The sequence below is a fragment of the Drosophila santomea genome, chromosome 2R (assembly GCF_016746245.2).
Source record: "Drosophila santomea strain STO CAGO 1482 chromosome 2R, Prin_Dsan_1.1, whole genome shotgun sequence".
Lineage (NCBI taxonomy): Eukaryota > Metazoa > Arthropoda > Insecta > Diptera > Drosophilidae > Drosophila > Drosophila santomea.
The window spans coordinates 14,794,802-14,816,631 of NC_053017.2; the positions used below are offsets into that span (position 1 = coordinate 14,794,802).

Sequence of the window (21,830 nt, forward strand, 5' to 3'; positions counted from 1 at the left end):
TTTTCAATGCTGATAAGTTTATTTATTTGCTGGCCTAAAGCTTAGTCCACTGACCATATCCCCTAACAGTTTAGGTGTGCTTTTCGTGGCATTTTTGATCTAGAAGAGGGATCCAATCTCGTTCATCAGGTGGTCGAACCAATTGCCCTCGGTGGTGGAGCGGTCGTCAACGGTTGTAGTGTTCCAACTGGCGGTGGTGTTGTTCCACCAAGGTCCTTCGGTAGTGTTCTGGGGTCCCTGGGTTGAGTTGCCGAGCCATGGACCTTGAGTGGAGTTGAAGTTGGGGCCAAGGGTGGTGCTGTTCCAGTTGGGTCCCGCAGTGGAGTTATTGCCCCACCATGGACCTTCGGTTGAGTTGTTTCCCCACCAGGGACCTTGAGTAGTGGTGTTTCCCCACCATGGACCTTGAGTAGAGTTGTTTCCCCACCATGGACCTTCAGTTGAGTTGTTTCCCCCCCAGGGACCTTGAGTGGAGTTATTTCCCCACCATGGACCTTGAGTAGAGTTATTGCCCCACCATGGACCTTCCGTTGAGTTGTTTCCCCACCATGGACCCTGAGTAGTCGTGTTTCCCCACCATGGACCTTGAGTAGAGTTGTTTCCCCACCATGGACCCTGAGTAGTCGTGTTTCCCCACCATGGACCTTGAGTAGAGTTGTTTCCCCACCATGGACCCTGAGTAGTCGTGTTTCCCCACCATGGACCTTGAGTAGAGTTGTTTCCCCACCATGGACCTTCGGTTGAGTTGTTTCCCCACCATGGACCCTGAGTAGTCGTGTTTCCCCACCATGGACCCTGAGTAGTCGTGTTTCCCCACCAGGGACCTTGAGTGGAGTTATTTCCCCACCATGGACCTTGTGTAGAGTTATTGCCCCACCATGGACCTTCGGTTGAGTTGTTTCCCCCCCAGGGACCTTGAGTAGAATTGTTTCCCCACCAGGGACCTTCCGTTGAGTTGTTTCCCCACCATGGACCTTGAGTAGTGGTGTTTCCCCACCATGGACCTTGAGTAGAGTTGTTTCCCCACCAGGGACCTTCGGTTGAGTTGTTTCCCCACCAGGGACCTTCCGTTGAGTTGTTTCCCCACCATGGACCCTGAGTAGTCGTGTTTCCCCACCATGGACCCTGAGTAGTCGTGTTTCCCCACCATGGACCTTGAGTAGAGTTGTTTCCCCACCATGGACCTTCTGTTGAGTTGTTTCCCCACCAGGGACCTTGAGTAGTGGTGTTTCCCCACCAGGGACCTTGTGTAGAGTTATTGCCCCACCATGGACCATCGGCAGTGGTATTCCAGTTCGGAGAGACAGTGGTGAGGGTGAAGTTGGGAGTGGTGTTGGTGTTGGGGAAGGCAGTGGTGTTCCATCCAGGTCCGCCGGCTGTGGTGTTTTGAGGCGGTGGTGGCAAAGTGCTGTTCTGGGGCGGCAGTGGTTGAGGCTGACTCTGGGCGATGCAATTGGCCAGAGAGATGGAAGCTGCATTCAGCTTGATCACTGCCTTTTCCACTTCGCGGAGAATGCAGGCATTGCGGCGGCGACGATCGTAGCGGTAAGGACGCACCGAGCTGAATAGATTCAGAACCTGTTCAGAACAATACTCTTAGTCACAGTTCTACGGAAAAAGTTAACAAATCGAAGATAAAAACTTACGGTATCCACGTAGCATTGCCGGTTGTCATGGTGCGATTCGCGAAGTGCGCAGCTGACTAACTCCCTTTCGAAATTGCGTTTCGTGTAGACGGCATCCTGGCGTTCCAAATATCTCTCAATATCCTTGGACTCCAAGTTGCCGCAACGACGAATCTTGTAGCCAGCCACCAGCAGGATCTCGATGTTGTCCACAGTGTAAAGGGCAGTGCAGTCCTCGTATTCGAGGAGCTCATCGGCCATCGGCTGCTGCAGCTTTCCGGTCACAGCATCGAAGAACAGGGACTGCCAGGTGTGCTCCTTGGAACTCCTGGCTGCGTCAACGGCGGTGAACGCCTGGTGAATTCATTGCAGGATTATATAAGCCCACACCCTGGGGTGTCGCCTCCACCTCTCAGTGGGTTTGGCATTCTCACCTGAGCGCCGACGAGCAGCAGACAAACTGCTAAAATTTTGCAGGGAACCTCCATCATGGCGGTTCAGTTCGTTTCTGAGTTCGCTTCGCTGGCAGGTGACCAATTTAAAGCGCCGCACAATTGATTTTTTATATTTTATTTTTATTCTCCCTCTTTTTAAATTGCATTTATCTATAATTGTTCGGGGGCCCAGCGCAATCAGCAAACGGTCGGTCGGGCAGGTGATAAGTCTTAAGCATTCTAATTGATGATAACAATGAGTGGCCAAAGTGCCATCATCACGACAAAACCTAACAAATGCGGAACTGGGTGTGAAGTGGCAGAAAGCATTTCAATTGGGGTGAGTAACCGTTTTAGGGGTTCGGGAAACTCCGACGATGTATGTTCTCAGAAGGCTTGATGGCCATTAAAAACAAGGGAAACTTTTCGGCGACACTTCCAAGGAAAAAACCGAATCGAACTGATAATGTAAGGTATAGTAATACGATAAATAACCAGCCTAATGAGTCTTAATTGATAATACTAAAGCTCTCTACATTGTTGGTTGTCTGACTTAAAGATCCAGATCTAATTTTTGTGCAAAACCACAAGAATCTCTACAAGGCGTGATCTCTGTGAAGTTGAGCAGTTTATTAATTATTTCTCCGCACTTAGTTGTTCAAAGGCAGATCTTGGAACATCTGCTGGGGCATCGGAGGCACCTGCTCCTTGGGCGCCTGGGAGGGATTCACCTGCTGCTGCTGGATCTGCTGGGGCACCTCACGCTGGGCGGCAATCTTGTCCAGGCACGAGTTGAAGTCATTGGCCGCCTGGATGGACTGAACCTTGGCCTCGCTGACAGCGGAGCTGATGCAGTTGGACTTCTCGGCGGTCACCTGAGTGGCATTGGAAACGAACTGGGACTGAGCTCGGTAGGCCTGGGAGTTGGAGGTGTCCAGCAGCTGGAGGTTCTTGTCGAACTGGTGGCGAAAGTGGGCATCAGTCATGCTGATTCATTTGTGTATAATGTAAACACACTCACCGTGGACACTGTGCAGTTGAGGAAAACAGCGGAATCGGTCTCGTTGCGGCACAGTTGCAGGTTCTGCTCCAGGGTCAACAGCTGCTGACGGATCTGGTTGATGGTGGAGTTGCTGGTCTGGGTGTAGGCCACGTTGGTGCGATTTGCTGCCTCCTCGCAAGCATTGGTGGCATTGGCCAACTTATCGCCGTTCTTCTGTGTGGTATTCAGGTAGATGTTGGCACAAGTCTGGGCAGCTGGAGTCAGACCTCGACCCTCGGCCTCGCCCAGGACCATGCGAAACAGGACCTGCTCCAGACCAATGTCCTCTGCCAAACGCGGCACGGCACTAACCTGAGATCAAGAAATAATGTTTAAATGTTTAAATCCTTTTCTGGCACAGCCTCTATCTGCGTAAAATAAAATACATAGCTCTTAAATATTACACTTAAAATCTGGCAATATGAATGGTAAATATCTGCAATCGAAGTTTGATTATTTTCAGTATCAACATTTAAGTTTTTTTGATAACAGCTGACACACGTTAGTTAAATTGATTTGATTCACCCAATCGTTGAATTAAAAAAAGTTGTTTAGATAGTCTCCAAAACAATAAACAAACTTATTGGGTATAGCGTTTGTTTGTTCTTCCCCTGACAAATTTTAAAGGACACAACTTTGTTAGGACTTCAACTAAAGATTGGTAATAGAACTCACGCTGAAGACTGTCACGGCCAACAGGATAACTCGTGTGAAAAGCTGCATGTTTATAACTTCGATTACTTTCAATCTGTTGACTCTGAAGAAGTGCTGCGCCTTTTATAGTTCAGCATCACAGTTGAGAGTGCCAACGGAGTTCAAAATTAGCCACTAATTGGCAATGCAATGTGATTAGATAAATTCTAGCAAGCAGACATGAGCAATTTTCATTTAGTTGACTCTTTTCAGGGCTAAGACTCATATCCAAAGAGGCTAAGATAAATGCTTGGCAGGTTAAATAACACTTCAATCAGGGACCGTGTCGCCTGATAAGCCGGCACATCCCCCTGGGGTCTGAATGTCTGTCTGGTCGGGTTGTTATCTCTGTCGTTTATGATATAAGACCTAATTTTACCTTTGCTGAATCATGACATTGGGCTAACTGGTAGCGCTTTCTATTTGGAGAGCCAGTGATTTTGGAAATCGACTTAAAGAGCTACTTCAGTTGGGATTTTAATCTACCGATTACATAGCCATAAATCAGTGGAATCTACTTTAACAGCGCCAAGCGAGTTCTCGGAATTGATAGAGCCATGGCTGATAAGTAAGTTTGCCTAAGGTCATTGAAAGTAAAAACCCAATTTCCATGAATTCAGTTATCACCTCTTGCCGCCAAACCATACTCGTATTTCGATCTAACACTACTACTGTTGGCAATTGAAAAAAGCTAATAATCAGCAAATGTTTGCCTGACGAATTTACTATCATCTAATTAGCGAGGCGCGCACTCAATATGTACCTAGCTTCAACCTTTTTTCTTGCCAAGTGCATTTTGGCAAAATGTATCTTTGGAATGGGGTTACCACGTATTTATCAAAAACACACACAATGCCGGGGAAAAAATGGTGAAAAGGGCTACACATGTGGGGATACGCATACTACTTGCGATAGACCAAACAAGATTTATAAGCTGAGACATTGTTCCAGGCACCTTGGTGGCAAAGTCGTCGCAACTCGAACGATTTATCAAAAGCATAAAGTGCAGGCAGAGCCAACTTTTTGTTACTACACTTAAACATATATGGGAAATAATTTTGCTACTATCATAGGATTTATTTCTTAGAACTTAATAATAATGAATGGCTGTCTGCGAATCCAGAGTGTTACGACCGGAAAAAGCAATCAATCTTGAAAAAGGCTCAGGAAAATAACAATAGCTACAAATATATATTGATAAGAGTGTATGAAGTACGTTGTTAAATAAACATGTGAAAACACCCATAAGTAGATAATTGGCTACGTTAGCTGCATTTCTCTCAGTGTTCTGCCTGCCAGGCGCATCTGCTACAGCGGAACTTTTCTGGCAGAAAGATTTAGCAGGCGACAAGTGCTAATTTGAATGTGGGCAGCCGTTTTATTTGTCCTGACAGTCAGCAAGGTAAACCACAAGTCATGGTTCCCCTAAGTACCCCGGAATCAGATTGGGTTGTCGCTGCCGGTGTCATATCATTTCATTTCAGCCCGATGGCTCCCACTCCTACTAGTACTCACCATTTTGGTGGAGTGGAAAGGAGTGGAGTGGAGTGACTCCTGCTCCTGGAGGAGATCCATCCATGAAGTGGTAAGTCATGTAATGCGCTTGAAGTGGCTTTACACTGCGGCTTCTGTATCTGTTTCAGCGTGTTCTTCAGCTTCTGTTCGGTTCTCGAGTAGCTGTTAAGCACTTTCATTACACGGCCCCGAAATGAGCAATGATTTATGCGAGTTATGAGAGGGGAAACAGCTCAGCTCGAGTGTCGCTTTAAATACGAGCGGAAGGTCCTTTTTGTACCACTACCTCCAGCTGCGCGCATTCGCTGTTGACTGTTGGCTGTTGACTGGTGTCATTAAAAATGGAATGTCTGCGTACGGTGCACGACAGAATGGTAAGGATGGATATTGTTGCGCATTGTTTGCGGCCATTCTTGTTAATGCTTCATCCTTTGGCGCTGTCATCTCCTTTGTTTACAGCAGCTCGACTGGCAAATAAATGCGGGGTCTAGACTGTCACGCACAATGGCAGTTTTAATTTCAGGAGTGCATCCGGCAAAAGAGCACAGCAGTTGGTGGTGGAAGGCTCTCGAAAAGGATCTTACATTTATTTATATAATTGCAGCAGACTTTAAGGCATTAAACATGCATTTACATTCATTAAATTGAACACGAAAAGATTATGTTGGCAAACAAAAATTAAACCTTGTAAATGTGTTCGCAAATTTCCAATTCAGCTTGCACATACATATTCATTGGGAATCAAATGTCTTTATTTGACGTTTAGATATTCATACAAGTAATTAAACATAGGAATGTTTACCGTTTAATAAATTAATTATGCTTTAATGCACACTTTTCGTTTGGTCAATGATTTTGATGAAAGCATGACAAGTAATTCTATTAAGTTGCAGTTATTACTTCTTTCAAAAATATGGTTTATTTTACATGTGAAATTAAAACTTCTTTTTAGGTACACTGAAAAAATGGCTGTTATACCTTGCCTTCCTACTTATTCTACCTATAAATAGTAGTTGCTACTTATTAAGTTACTTAAATCCATTTTAAAAAGACAAGTTCTGCAACCATTAATTAATGGTATGAATATTTACTTAACACATAAAAATTTATCAATTATATATGCATTTTTTTTAAACCGCACTCTTGAATACTCTACATGTTAAAAAAGGGCCCTTTGCGACTTAGGTTGGCCGTTTCTCCCGCAAAGGTTAATGCGTAATAAGTTTTTTATGCAAATTTCACGGGGAAAACTTTTTCCTGTCAACACTTTATTCCATTGTAAATTATTTGCATTAATTTATTTTTAGTTTACACTTTTTTCGTGCGTTATTACTCGTTTTTTTTCCAGCGCCATCAGAGAACATTAAAAATGTGTAACATGTAGCTCAGTTCTTGTTGTTTGCCGAACACGAACATTTTTTTTGTGTTCTCTAAATGTTAATTCAATGCAACATTTTCGTGTTGCTCCGCATTTGCTGCCATGTTTTTAAATAAATACTAAGAAGAAAATGGGTGGAATGGGAAAAGTCGCCTGCTGCGCCATATGTGTGGCAGCATCGAAATCGGAGGAAAATTGTGAAAGGAGAGAAAGGGGACACAGAACTGCGGGAAACTTTTGTTGGGGGCCTTGATTTCTGTGACAATATTTGTGCGGTCTAATGGCAAAATGGCATTTGAATTTTAGTCCAATGCTTATTGAGATTTAATCTGATTGTGAATGTGATTTACATTTTGCAAAGAGGTCGACGGCGGTGTGCAGCATAGGAGCAGAAATTTGCATTTCAAAGCGAGAAAAGCGGGAAAAGCGGGAAAAGCGAGTCGACGTGGAAAGCCGGGCGGAAGTTTTTATGCGAGGACTCATGAAATTTATTAACGCTTTCATTGCACGCCGGGGAATTGTCGGAAAAGAGCGGGACGGCACTCGGCGAGCGAGCGAGAGAGAGATGCTAAGCCGTAACATTTCCTTTGTGTGTCGTAGATTTACTGGCTGGTCCCGGGCTTTCCAGTTGATTTTACTGGTGGATATTACGTTTTAGTGCTGCTCTCCGCCTTTGTTACAGTTTAGAAGTGCCTCAAAGTTATCCAAATGCGAATTTTAATCAAGTTAAATGGTGCGCACGGGCCATTGGGTGGTGCAGGTGGTTCAGTTTATTTCAGGTGGTGGTCCAGTTGGATTGTATGGCGCAATGTACACCACTGCCAGCGGGTTAGTTTGGGATGGCCAAGGGCAATTAAAGTGCATTAACCACATGATGCGTTTTGCACTTAAAACCACTCCACCAGCCACTCCACGGTGCTCATACGCCCTGCATAGGTCACTGCATCTGTTGCAGCTGCACTTGCATTTCACCTGCAACAGTTGCATTTGCTGCGCTGGACCCCAGCACACACGCATCCACATCCGTTTCCGGTTCCGGCAGCAGCCAAGCCACGAATCGGAAGCGACTGTTGCCGCTTTTGTTGCCCGTGCACTTAAAAAAAGCATGTAGCATAATCAATATAATCAATAACATATCAAATAACATTCCTTCACCAAACTACAATATGAATATCGATTGGGAGAACTTTATAACAACATGTAACTTATTTGATCAGACAGATAATACAAATGGTTCAGTGTTCAGCAGATTTTCGCGCAGTGCAGAGTGAAACAACGGAAAAGTGGAAAGCACCTGACCAACGAATGGCAGCAACATGTGCATCGTAATAAAAACTAATTAGGACCCCTGGCCGTTGTTATCCCTGTGCCATCCTCGCTGGCCAGCAAACTGTTGCTGATGTCGCCCAACATCAAAGTTCTATTTTAGTTTAGGTTACGAGTGCCACATATCGTAGCATAGCACCCACACAGCAACACACACATTCCGGACCCGGGGCCTTCGTTTCTGATTGTGACAGGACGAGGAGAAGTCCTTTACCGCAGCCCCAACGCTTTTCAAACGAGGCTGAAGCCTAAACGCTCCCACGACTGACACAAGGAATTTAATTTCATTTCGCCAAAGACAAATACAGAGGCAGACGTCAAGTTATTAGCAATATAAACACACATGTGCCAACAGTTTACTTTTCATTCCCTACCCCCACACAGAGACCACATTTGAAAGTCCCGAAAAGAGCAAACGAAATCAAACAGCGAAAAATTGTTTATTAAAAGCAACGAAATTCTCCAGAAATTTGTTTGACGTCACTTAAAATTCGGGTGAATTTTACAATTGACAAGTATAGAGGTGGGTCGGGTAAAAAGTGAGTAATTATATTTTCAGTTTTATGGCGCTGATAAGCGCCAAACGATAGCCAATGTCTGCTGCCATTGGTCAACGGCTGAGTCCATTGTTTCGGCCATCGAGTGGAAATTTTCCGCCTCTTTTCAATCCGCAGCCACTTAATCCTGTCCGTATGGTTTCCTTCGGCTTAAGCGGCTATAAACTGTTCCATAAGCTGGCGTTGGACTTTTAATTTAAAACTTTTGCTCTACATACAGAGAGAGAGAGGTACTATGTATATTCCAGCAGATCTGCCGAAAGCTCCGAGAACGTAATGCAATCAGCAAACAAAAGACAAAGAGCGCCAGCGCTTTCGATTTTTGCTGCACTTCCGACTGCGGCTTCGGCCAGGATCTGGACGGGATTTCAACTGGTCTGCGGCGGTGTCCTGCCGGCGGAGGACTTTTTAAAAGGAGATCGTCGGAGTGGGAATGAGGAACGGGTGGCTACTTAAGCGGGATTAAGTGGTAAGTTGGTACGTTTTTCACCTCCAACGGGGGCACGGTGGCTGTCGAAAGGGAGTGCATTCGTAGCTGCAACGTTGAAATCATATCGCAAAAGTAACTTAGATTCGATATTATCCATACCTTAGATAACATTTGCCAAATGATATGTATGGTTCTTAAAATATAAGAATAGAGATGTTTCTTATTGTAATTCCACTTCTTCGTGAACTTCTAGTTTGTTATATTCCCACTGTAGGCAATCTGCACAATTTTCACATTATGCCAATCAACATGAACGTCAAGCAATTATTAATTGTGAAATATCAATCAGCAGAATGATAAATGAGCCTTAACTCTTCGTCTTAGCCGGGCACGAGCCCTTTCATTGGCCATATTTTCTGGATGCCATATCTGGCTTCCATTTTGCGGCCATTGTTGTGGCAAGATGGTGAGGAGTGGGTGCACATGGCAGGAAAATTGTGGCTACAATGAAACGAACAGCCACTTGGCAGACGGATTGGTTTAAGACTCCATTCACTTGCAGACTTAAATGAATCTATTTCATGAGTACCGGATGATGGGATAAAAATTAACTCTCAATTTACTTAAAATGCAGACATGACAGGCAGGCAAACTAAGGGGTTCCACCTTTGTTTTCCAATTGAGAAGACCCCCAGCTGGTGGAGCATAATTGGATGAAGTTTATTGGCATGTGTCGAAACCTTTTCCCACAGCAATCGTGCCAGCATCGAGTGCATTGTTTTTCAGTTCGGTTATATGGTGGGTTGGTGGGTTATATGGGCTGGCCAGCAAAACTAAGCTAGTTGTTCCTCTCCCTTTGTCCAACTGGCCATAATGAAATGATTTAAGCGGATATAAACTGCACTGTAAGCTGGCTTTGGACTTGTTCGTTTGAGAGAGCGCTCCAAAAGGAGTGCACCGAACGAAAGACAAAGGACTCTTGCAGCCTGGTTAAGCGCAGATTAAGTCGTAAATTGCAGCGCTTCGGACATGTAAAGGTGTCATTGTCATCATATATACGAGTATGTATGGAAGTATACATCCCATCCCATTCCGGCAGCCTTGGGCATAATTAACAAGATATGGCCCGAAACAAAGCCGTTTCGCGCTTCTTTGTCAGCCGGAAAAATCCGTTGGAGGAGCGATGGGCACTGACACATGCCTTTTCTGTGACAGGTTTTTAAATTAAATCACCGCATTATGGCGGATAATTGGCCGCTAGGCAGCTCGTTTCGGCCTGCTCCATCAGTGCAAAAATAATTAAGAACTTTTGGGGGAAGTGGAAGCCATCAGCATGAGCATCGGCATCAGCATCGCATCAGCATCAGCATTTCAGAAAAAGCAATCAGTGTCGGACGACATTCAGAAAGTCCATTGTTGCAACATCTGAAGGTGACGACTGAAAGCACTTGAGGGGACTTTAATTTGCGGCTCAAAGGGCTTAAAAGCCCATCACTATCTGCTGGACAAACTTTTACCAGTAATTTCCAATGAAAACCCCATTTTAGCCAGTGGTTTTCGCCTTCCTGGGCTGGGAGTTTCCCTTCACTGGTTTATTGGACTTTAATCTTTTGCGTACTGATTCGGCAACTTATTACTTAAGTTCCCGCTAAATATTTCAATAAACTTTATCCAAAGTTCGCCGCCAAAAATTCCTAGGGAAATCGATGATGCCAACTGGTGGATAATCTAATCTATTGGGTGGGTTGGGATGGTGGTGGTGTGGATACCAACGGGCGAGCGAATCGACAAAAATTACAATAAAAATCAATTTCCATATTCAATTTGGTTAAGTGGCGCTCGTTGCCAATGGGTTGGCCCCGGAAAAATGTTTGAAAAATGAAAATGAGCGGCTGTAAAACTATTGGCAGTTCGTCGACGTCAGCAGTTTGGTTTAACTGGTAGTCATAGGTCCTTTCTTGTGTCCTGCAACTCCTTTTGATTCCGATATTGCGGCTCATTTGGGCGCTTAATGCGCTGCCACGGGAAAGTCGCTGCGATGGAAAAGAAAAGTCCAAACGACATTGTGTGACACATTTCCATTTTGGGGAATTTCTTCATTTCTGCTTTGTTGCGTCGCCTTTTATTTACTGCGAACAACGGACAGCGAACAATGCACCCTGGTTGTTGGTTGGTTGTTCGTTGTTGGAAAATGGCGGTGAAAGCGATGGAAATTGTGAGCTATGTTTGCCCGGAATATTGCCAACCGAGGTCGGTGTAAAAGGTAGATGGTAGTTGGTAGATGGGAAAAAAATACCAGCACGTTAAATTGAATTTAACGTGAAATGCAGTGAAATGAAATGAAATTTTCGCTGTCGCACTGTCTAACAAGTGGGGAAAGCAAAACAAAGCGGCTAGAAAATTGAAAATAAGCGAGCAGAATTGCAGGAAAATGGCCGATAAGAATGGAAGGAAGGAAGCTGTTGGATTATCAAACATAATACGAATAGAAACTATAGAGAGCTGACTGTGTTGTATTCAGCCGAAAGCAAAAAGCAAATACTTCAAACGAAACGAAACGAATCGAATCGAAACGGAGGCAAACGAAAGCGAATCGAATATTTATTGCCTTTATTAGCGAGTCGATTGAAAAATTTACTGCGCTCAAATTCTATCTGGAACGCTTCGCTTAACTCACTGCCAGCTGCCGGTTTTCTTTTTTTTTTTCGTTGGGTTTTCCTGACGTTTTCCGTGGGTTTACCGTGGGTTTTCCTGGAGGTGTAGCGTTTTCCCGGCCTCTTCCCGGCCATTGTGTGCTGGCACAGCGAGCAATTCATCTCCGCGCGCGAAAAGTTTTCCATTTTCAGCTACCTGACGCCAAAGCTGATGCTTCATCACAAGGTGGCAGCATTTTTGGAATTTCGCTGGCTGCTGCTACTGCTGCAGCTTGTTTTTCACTTCCACAGCCATTTGGTAAGAGATGTTTTTCCTTGTTAACTGCCCCACTGTCCCCTCCTTCTTTAACGCCCACCAAGTTGTATCTATTGGTCCTGCCCATTTGTTTTCTATTTGGCTCAGCATCGAAGTTGTTGTTTCCCGCCATCATTTAGTCGTACTGCTGCAAGTTCACTATCCCCACTACCAGAAAATTGCTGCCCCACGCGGTATGCAAATGTTTACATTTGGGTAGCAATGACTTCAATGGGACGAGGCGGGGTCAAGGAGGAGCAATTTGAATAATAGTTTTAAGTGATTTCGTTATTTTCGAAAACATGCTTTGAATAATTGCTATTTAAAACAATATTTACTATCCAGCCATATAATTAAATAATGGCTCTGTGGCATAAGGCATCTCTTTGTATCTGAAATTTGATTGAAAATCAAATTTAAATTAAATGAAATTCATGAAATTTAATGAAATGCTTATGTGAATAAAAATTTATATAAATAAGTTTATTACTTAATGAGACACGCATTAATGGTTGGCAAATATTGTTATTGCAAGGCTTAAGCGTATTTAAAAAGCAATGTAAAATATGCATAATTTTATTTATATATAATTCCCTGCTTTTTAGGTTATCGGCAGCCACTCAGGGTCCTTGAAAACACTGACTGTCTGGCTGCCCCCACTTGAGCTTAAACTTCTCGCATTACTGTGCCATAAAGGACACTTGTGGTGGCATCTTCTTTTTGCAGCTCTCATCTCCAACTCCATCTGCATCTGTCTGCGTGTTTCCGGCGCGTGTGTGTGTGAGTGTGTGTGAGCGTGTGTGTATGTATGTTTGCCTTTGTCTATGGCAGCTTACCTAATTACATTCCGGAAATAAAACGTTGACTGATTGTGCCAATAAATGAAAATAATGACGCACCATTGACTGCAAACTGGAACCGACAAACGGGCAAACTGTGGACGAACTTTTTCCCTGAGTTTGCCAAGAGAGCGCCAAACGAAAAAGCGAACGAGGATGGAAACTTCTTGCCCGTCTGGGCTTCTTTCACTGCCGACTTTCTTTTGCCTTTCACCACAGCCTTTTTTGCCCGGTTCCTGACGAGTTTATTTGCTTGAGCAGCGTTAACTGATTGTCTGTGATTTTCTTGTTTTTAGATAATGAAAGCTGCAGCAATCTGCGGCTGCGGGTACATAAAATAAAAGCAAGGCAAGTGTAACTTTTTATGTGCCCAGGCAACAGAAATCGCCGGCAATTTATACGGATACTGGGATACTGGGGATACAGGGATACAGGGTTACTGGGCGGAAAGTGAGATTGAGTGGGTCAGTGAGCCAGATATCGAGAGGAGCGAAAGGGCCGGGGAATTAACATACACGACTAGATGTTTGAGGGTCCGGTTTTCATTGCCTGATATATGGTTATGATTTTCCAGTGGCAATTTGGCCAGAAGCTGCGACCATTTGTCTTCTAGAGCATCAAATTTGAAGTAGTAGCAGAAAGTGAAGCACATTAAGTGAATACGTTTGATTTTAATTATTCAAAAGAATTTAATGCATGAAAATAATTTCAAATATGTATGTTATTTTTAAATTGTTTTGACACTCGCATTTCAGCTCAGCATTTCCACGTTTTCCTTGTTAGCCAAAGAATTCAAGCGGAATGTGGCATTGCAGCTGTGTAGATTGCGCCCTCGACGCGAAAATGCTTTCAGTGCCTGACAAGGTCTAAAGCGTGTTAGCCATTTATTAGTTCGGATTTCTCTGGCTAGCCCCAAAGTATGCAATCGACTGCTGCGAGCCCAAACGTGGCCAAAAAACCATGAACTGGCTGAAATGGAAAGTTAAGTTCGCCCAGCTGAGGGCCCGCCACTTGGGCCCAACTAATTTCAGCACAATAACCCAAATTGAAGCGGTTTGCTGGCGCTTTGTTTGCCGCCGAATGGTGCCGAGACGCGTGACGAAGGCGCTTTCGTCACTCGGCGAAATGGCTGCACAAAACGAGAGAGAGTGGTGAAAGCAGGAAGCTGAGCGGAGAGAGTACAACTATGCGCACGGGCCGCAAGGAGGAGAGAGAGAGAGGAGAGAGAGAACCGGAAGTAGTGAGTGAGCTAGAAATGTTTGCTATAAAAATCGTACCAGCTGTTCACAAAGGATTGACAAACCTAAATGCGGTTTGAAAACAAATTAATATGTTAATATGTGCACTACAAAAATATCTATTTTATTTGACATCGAAAATACAATTATTTATTATTGGGTATAGGTAATGTTGTTAAGTTGAGACTTGGTTAAATTAAGGAGTTTTAAAAGTTGAAATGAGTAAGTCCTGAATTAATATAATCATATGCGTTTAAAACTTAAGATGCAAGGGTATTAAAAAGTGTGATAAATATTTATGTTTGGCTAAGTTAATAATATCTAATACAAGATTACCTTTTTTGTATATAAGTTCGGTACTGTTTTCCTTTAAGGTAATCAAAATATATGTTAGCTGCATTTGCATTAAAGTAATATTTAAGTATTTACAAAGAATGTAATTAATAATAAATCAAACAAACTTAATAATCACTTTCCCTAAACTGATAAAATTTGGCAGGACCGAGTTTCGGTTTCAAAGGACCAATTAAGCAAGCATTTCACGCGAACGCCAGATGCTATAAAACTTGAGAGTTTTCCCAAAGGAAAATTCGAGAGAGGCACTTCCAGAGAGAGAGATTGAGAGAGAGCCAAACACACGAAGTTCGTGCAGACTTTTCCGCTGCTTCTGCCGCTGCTGCCGTTGCTGGTGATGGTGTTGCTGCTGGTGTTGCCTGCTTTTCCTTGGGTCCTCGTGTCAGTCGCGTGCGAATGCGTAAAGTAAACAGACAGGCGGCTAAAACGGCAGAAGGAAAAGCAGTGAGGCAGTGAAGCGCTGGAAAAGCAGGAAAAAGCAGCAGCAGCAGCCGTGCAACCGAGGGCCAAGCAGCAACACAACAGTGGCTGGCAGGCGAATTCCCACGCTGCTGCTCAGTCAGTCAGTTGAACTTTGACCACTGCGGTAACGGGTTCGGTGCGGTGTAGTGCAGTTTTTGGTGCGGTCAACGCGGCGTATGCGCAACGTCCACGCAACGTGAGCGTTTTTTTGCGGAACAAACAATGATGAATTCCAAATGTACTGGCATATGGCAGCAACGTGCCCCCAGCTAAAATGTGACTAAAGGATTAAAAGCGAGCAAGTCGGACAAAAGACGAAACAAAAAAATAAAGCAATGCAAAAAAGCGCCTAATTAAAATATGGAAAGTTAATTGCAAATTGCGCTTAGCAATGTGGTCACATCATATGGGCATAAATCAACGCAGAAAATGCATTTAATTACACTTAACATAACTAAAAAAAACATCAAATAACCCAATACTTGTGTGAGCTTAAAAAAAGATAAAAAACAACAACAATTAGAGTAGTAGAAAAACGTTTTAATCAATGCAATGCCATCCAATTGAAATGCAAGTGGAGTGACAAATGAAATCAAATTAAAGCGCTGACAAATTGAATCTCAAATGCAAAACAATTGACAGCAACAACAACAACAAAAAAAAAAAAATAAGTGCAACATCCACAGCAACACACACAGCAACAAAATGCCGGCATCAAGTGGATTATATCGCATCAAACACGGCCGTGTCCTTGACAGGCTGCAAAAACCAGCGGCACTCATTTTTATCACAGCATACATTGCGGCATGCGGCATTTGCGGTAAATATCACACACACAGACATCATGACTTTTCACTAAAACTAAAAATCAAATAAAGTGCGCACATAAAAACGCGGCGTAAAAATTACACAAAAATAATGACGCATTTAATTTTGTTTTATTTATTTATGCCGCGATTTTTCAATTTCGCATTCCCCTTATTTTCATACTGTTCACCGAACACGATTTAATTCAATTAGCGTCGCTGTAATGCATGAAATGTAATGGAAAAGGCGAAATAGTGAATTGGCGAAATATCATATTAAATGTGGCACATATCACGGATGCGCGCCACAACAAAGGCCGAAATAGCCAAAGAGCCAAGTCGAGAAATCGTTAATTTGTTACATTTCATTGCCGCTGTCGAGTGCAGTGACAGGTCAGGCGATGAGCGCGGAAATCACCTGTGCATCACCTGTCAATGGCTGACACCGCAACAACGGCAATCAGGGATTCCCCTGCGCCAAACGGCAGCAGCAACAGCAACAGCAACACTTGTCTACAACTGAGGGCACTGAAAGCTGCCCCTTGCCACCATCGTCCTTCTCTTTCGCGCCCTGCAGCTCCATCTCTCTCGCTCTCGCTCTCGTTCTCTCTCTCCTTCTCTGTCTGTCTGACTGGCTGGCTGACTAGCAATTTGTCAAGCAATCAACAAAGCCAGAAATGGCCCGGCAATAAGACAGAGAGAAAGCGGCTGAATGCTGGCTTGTCCAATCGGGGAATGCGAATAGACCTATTGAACACGCCAAAAGTGGGATACAAATTGCACTGCGGGAAAAACATGGCACTTGTTTTAATCTTAATCATCTCCAGTTGGATATATATCAGTTTGGTATATATTGTTCTTCATTTGTATGTTTTTTTTCGGGTGTAATCCTTTGATAATCCCTTAATTACCTTGGAAAACATTTAACATTTTCAACAAAATATCAGAGTGCTCTTTGTAAAGTATTCCCATAATGAGTAACACATATTCAAAATATATAGTTGCATGTTATTGTTATTATAATTATTAATACATCTTATTCTTCATATGCAAAAGCTGACTATTAAATCTGAAAAACTATTAGTTCTTTAGGGGCTAAAATAGTTAGAAAATCATACCTAATTTTAATACAATTTTAATTTCTAGTTCTGTCTTAAATGAATCCAGAAAGTTAGCTCATTTTTACAAAATTTACGAACGATTTAACATAATTGATTCCACTTTAAGCGGTATTTTTCGCAGTGATTGCCGCTCGACTCCGAAAGAACACCGATATGTGGAACTAGTACACTGGTTGTGCCACATTTAGTGCGTGCCCCCGCGGGAGGCATGTCGAAGGGGAGGGAGAGCGGGAGTCCGTAAAGTCGTCACAATATAACAACAAAAAGGCAAAAAGGTGCCACATCTTCACACACACTTGCACACGCACACACACACACAGTGTGGCCCCAGGGGCAGCGCACACACACCACAGCAACTGCGAGTGCTACTGGCGACTGCTGACTACCGACTATCTAGCGCATCCATTGTTGCATGCCACACACCAACACACGCCTTTTGGGGCACACACTCCTGTCGCTGTCGTTGTCGCTGTCGTTGTCACTGTCAATGCTGTAATGAAAAATGCACAAACACAAAAACGAAATACTCGTACGAAAAAACAAACAGAATCCAAAAACCTGAAACTGAAAATAGAAATAAACAGAGGCCGAAATAAATATTCAGAATGCACGCCAGCTTAGGGCTACAAATACAAAAAAAAACTAAAAAAAAAAAAGTTAGACAAGCAATTTCAGCTGCGCCTGCCGCTTTTTATTTGGAGCGCATTAATATTTAGCCAGCCGCATGAACGTGCCTAGATATACATTAGGGCTCATACTCGCATACTCGCATACTCGTATAGTCGTATATAAATCAATATTTATGCCATCGGTGCATGTCTGTGGATCGAGCCATGGGATTTTTGAAGGCCAACGGGGTCGCTGGCAGCTGGAAATGCATTACTAGTCGCTGCACCCAAATCCGCAGCTCAATGGATCCAAATATTTGCATAATGTAACCAAAAAATATTTCCCCAAAATTCTCCACCGCACTGCAGGCTCTATGCTAAGCAGGGCGAGCATGTCACTTTGGGGGCCAAAAAAAAAATATAGATGGAGGGCCACCCATTTGAATGTTTTGGATGTGAACATCGGAATAAACATGCTTAAAAGCAAACGACCAAAATATGTAAATACACTGTACAAATATTCACTTATTCAATTATTCACGATGCTTAACAAGCGTTTTGTTTGACAGCCCGAGATGGTCATCTAAATAAGCAATAGGTGTATTGATTTTAGTTTAATTCCTGGATGCCAAAAAGTGCAAGTGAAAAGACTTGACTCACATTTTAAAAGATACTTCTCGTACCATTTGTTCCAGAAACAAGAAATGAAATTGGCCTGGCTCTGCGTGAAGAGACGATTAAATTTCAAAGAACTTTTCCAATATGCTGGCCCGTCTTCCATTAGAGACAGATCGAATCAAAAGTTTTGCCCTAAGGTTTTCAATTTAATCTGGTTTCGCCAAACTGACGCACACCATTGTGTGGCAGCCACGTGGCTCAAATGGCTGAAAAACAGTTGCACATTGCCGTTGCAGTTGCAGCTGCAGCTGTAGTTGCAAAGAGTTTTAGCCCGATTCAGTTCAGTTCAGTTCAGTTCAGTTCAGTTCAGCTGGGACAGTTAGTAGAGCATGACAATTTCATGCCCCAAACCACTATGCGTGTGTGTGTGTGTAGGTGTGTAGGTGTATGATGAAGTCCTATGCTCGAAATTGTGAAATTGCTGTGAAAGTCGGGCAAAAAGTTAAACCCATTGATGCCTGCCTCGGGATAAGTGGGCCACTTGCGGCTGGGCGGGTTAATTGGGCTAACTATCGCAGGAGCTGATCCACCATCCTCCATCCTCCTGCATCCTGCATCCTGCAACCTGGCCGCCTGTTTCGGATTTTTTCTTGGCTGCTCTGGTTAATTGCCACACACCCGATATCAGACCTTTTTTTCTGTGTTTTGTAACCCAAAACGATGGAGTGAAAGGCCTTTGAAAAGAGTTGAATAGGGCTCCACGCATGTCCAAATTAGTCGAATGAAATTAATAGTTGACTGCCTTCGCACTTGATGTGCACATTTTAATTGAACTGATTGGTATCTGTTTGTTAACTGCTTCTGTTTGATAACTCAAAAAGGAAGTATGCGAACTTAAAGAGTTGTATATATTTTATATATATGCGTAAGATCAATGAGTTAATATATCTATGAGTTAACTAAAGTCTTGCACTTTGGTAGTGTGTTCCTGATTGGTAAATAAATACCAGCTAATGCCATATTCAATCCCTTTCCTCCATTTCAAAGAAATTTGAGCCAGATCGGTGAGAATAGGATAATCTAGTGACAATGCCAGATGACAAAGCGAAAGTCGTTTGGCACACAAGGATAAACGATGCATTTGTTAATGACGCGCGATGATTGACGAGCTGCTGAAATGGTGTGTGATGTGGGTGGGTGATGGAAGCATTTACCAATATGTCTTCATTGCCAGCATCATAATTTTGAGAAAACCCAGACGTGGCAAAAAGGTGAAACCCTGCGGAAAGGTGTGGCAAGGGGGGCGTGGCAATCAGACTTTGTGCCGTGAGGGATCCTGTGACTCGGGTCAAGGCCTACACGTGGAATTGCGGCTAAGGAGGCGGGTGGAAGGCGCGTTGGCAAGCATAATTTAATACGAAACATGCAGGGGCACTCACACACTCACACAACCACACACACTCACACACACTCACACACCACGTTGAATGCAACGCGTTGCAACGGTAACAGAGCCATAAAGCTCACCTGTTACAAATGCAGCGCCACGTGGGCGTGGCCCCCGCCCCGTTGCCGATGCCTCTATCCCTACACTGTGCTGCGCTGCGGTGGCCATAATAATCAGCACAAAAACTAATGGTCCCATACACACACACCACACTCGCACACACACACACACACATCACACCCGAAAGTACATACACACGGGCACATGGCTGCACTTTAAGCGCTGAAAGCACGTAAATTCTACATAATTCAAAGGAGGCGCCGCCTTTTGGCAATGGCAAATGCGAAGACATGGCCATGTGTGTCAGCTCACTGAGCCAAAAACATGGATATCCCAAAGCTGCAATAAGCTTCGACATTGGCGCAGCATGGCTACGCTTAAAAATCTAATTGGTTTTCTTAAAGTTTTGGGAAAAATTAGATTAAATTAATTCTAAGCTAAGTTGGAGATACTTTTTAGTATTAAGTGTTTTACTTAACATCCATTCACACTGTACAAAATTAAGAGTGGAATATTAGGCTCATGAATAAATCATATTTGTAGACATTTTGCGCATTTAAAATACCCATTTTAATGGATGCCAATAAGATTATTCTCTCTGTGGCACATGTGGATGCGAAAAAGTGAAGTGCGCAAGCCAGAATGCAACACTCAGACACTTTTTAGTTGCACTTAGCCGCGCTGGCTGTCACTGATGCTCGCATCCAGGCCCACTTCTGCCATCCTGATTTTCCAATTTGCAACTTTTCACCTCGACCCATTTCTCTTTTTCCGCTTTTCCGCTTTTCCGTCAACCAGCCGGCAACTTTCCTGCGCAGCTACGTCGCTGCGAGTCATGGCAGGCTATTAAAGACTGGCCAAACTTAAGTTTACCCACAGCCACTGACAGCGAGCCTCTTTAGACCGCATCGAAAGCGAATGCAAATGGTTTTGTGATTTACCTTTGTCTTGGCCTCCTTTCTGCGCGGACTTAGCCGCAAATGTTGAACCCATCCGCAGACTGGGACAAATCCGGCCCATCATCTCGTATCGAGAGCGCCTGATTATGATCTAAGAACCCTTGCCTCGCCTCGAATTTCGCCTAACGAGCTGATTTTCTTCAGAGTCTGGGCGAAAAAAAAACAGGAAAATTGACCGGTTAACTCGCCGCTTTTCGCTTGGCGTAATTACAGCTTTCGCTCGCAGGACATAAAAAAATGTTTCGGAGTTGCGTAGGTGGACAAGGGACGAAGTGCACTGAAAAATATTAATGATTAGTGTGCCGTCCTTTAGAGAACTTCAAGAGCAAGGTAACTTAAATGCACATAACTTAAAGTAATGATTATACAAGTTGCTAGAAGCTGATTGTTGAACAAACTTGTTCTATATCTTTGATCTGAAATTTTTAGCATCTCGTTCCTTTCCACCGCCTTTTCTTTTAGTGTAGCGCGGCTCTGGAGGAACAGGAGATGTTGGGCTAACAATTAATTTGGCTCAAGTGCGCGCTTGATTTCGTTTTGTGTTTTATGTCACTCCTGATGCCTTTCAAGCGGGACAGGCCGAGTCCGCTGACACAATTTCATTACGCAACTTTTCCTTTTTTTTTCTTTTTTTTCTTGCGCCAACTCAACTTAACTCAACTCGGTTCGGTTCGGTTTGGTTTGGTTCGGTTTGGTTTTTATTCAGTTTCAGTCTGCTCGCCCCAGCGTTGTTCTGTTTTCTGTTTTTGGTCTGCCGCGTGGAGGATAAAGAGAATTTGCCTAACAACTCGCACACACACTGTCAGAAATGGAAACTTTTCAAAAGCAATTGCTTGAATTTCAAGTGAAAACTTTCTACCCAGTCTCACTCGTTCAACCGCCTTTTCGTTTCTTTCCTCTTTCGACTGTTTTCGATTTTTTTTCTCCTCTTGTTGGCCAAGAAAAGTTGTAACTTTTGCCAGAAATATGCAAGCATATATTGAAGGAGCACGCACACACAGATGTACAAATGTAGAGATGTACAGATATAGATGGAAATACATATTTCTCGGGACTGTGTTTCTAAGTAATTGCGCGTCGAGGCAACTAGAGCAAACTGTCTGCTTTTTAAATGCCAACGAGCGCATTGACGCCAAAATCCAAAGCGAAGTGGCGTCGCAACTTCCTCGCCGCCGTTTTAAAACAAATGCGTAAGACACCGAGTCATCGAGATATACTCGTATAGAGTACGCCATGCCATTGGAATTATGCTCTCCTTCCTTCAGCATTTTGGTACTTAAACCAAAATCCGGACACGGTTCCCAATCCGTATCCGTATCCGGGCATATGGGAAAACCTCCGGCTGGCAAAATTGTTTCAGTGCAGCTCA

At 43.6% G+C, this 21,830-nt stretch overlaps 3 protein-coding genes across 16 annotated transcripts in view; 1 reads left to right on the forward strand and 2 right to left on the reverse strand.

Moving 5' to 3' along the window:
• Positions 1 to 2,180, reverse strand: LOC120446296 (bifunctional endo-1,4-beta-xylanase XylA). 14 transcript variants are annotated; one of them, XM_039627203.1, is made up of 4 exons: positions 2,060 to 2,180; positions 1,647 to 1,979; positions 1,125 to 1,578; positions 1 to 734 (listed from the first exon to the last, which is right to left on the reverse strand). In XM_039627203.1, exons 1-4 carry the CDS (start codon positions 2,114 to 2,116, stop codon positions 100 to 102), a joined length of 1,479 nt encoding a protein of 492 aa, XP_039483137.1. In that variant the 5' UTR covers positions 2,117 to 2,180; the 3' UTR covers positions 1 to 99. The 14 variants fall into 14 exon arrangements, with proteins under 14 accessions (XP_039483137.1, XP_039483132.1, XP_039483129.1 ...); XM_039627198.1 differs by having other exon boundaries at positions 1 to 824; XM_039627195.1 differs by having other exon boundaries at positions 1 to 974.
• Positions 2,181 to 2,676: 496 nt separating this feature from the next.
• Positions 2,677 to 21,830, reverse strand: part of LOC120444368 (potassium voltage-gated channel subfamily H member 8) — a 150,903-nt gene continuing 131,749 nt past the window's right edge. Inside the window, exons 16-17 of the mRNA XM_039623975.2 lie at positions 3,081 to 3,413; positions 2,677 to 3,018 (exon numbers count right to left, since the gene is read on the reverse strand). Of these exons, the coding sequence (XP_039479909.1) occupies positions 2,710 to 3,018; positions 3,081 to 3,413 (642 nt within the window). The 3' untranslated portion in view covers positions 2,677 to 2,709. The remainder of the gene's footprint in view (positions 3,019 to 3,080; positions 3,414 to 21,830) is intronic.
• LOC120444371 overlaps positions 14,786 to 21,830 on the forward strand; it is a 33,508-nt gene continuing 26,463 nt past the window's right edge. The window contains exon 1 of the mRNA XM_039623978.1: positions 14,786 to 15,662. Coding sequence (XP_039479912.1) covers positions 15,548 to 15,662 — 115 coding nt within the window. The 5' untranslated portion in view covers positions 14,786 to 15,547. The remainder of the gene's footprint in view (positions 15,663 to 21,830) is intronic.

Bases quoted from the DNA above. Each gene is read 5' to 3' on its own strand.
- LOC120446296 (XM_039627191.1), bottom strand. From the start codon at position 2,116: ATGATGGAGGTTCCCTGCAAAATTTTAGCAGTTTGTCTGCTGCTCGTC. The intron at 1,980-2,059 runs GTGAGAATGCCA...TGAATTCACCAG, and splicing joins TGCTGCTCGTCGGCGCTCAG to GCGTTCACCGCCGTTGACGC. The intron at 1,579-1,646 runs GTAAGTTTTTAT...TGTTCTGAACAG, and splicing joins GGCAATGCTACGTGGATACC to GTTCTGAATCTATTCAGCTC.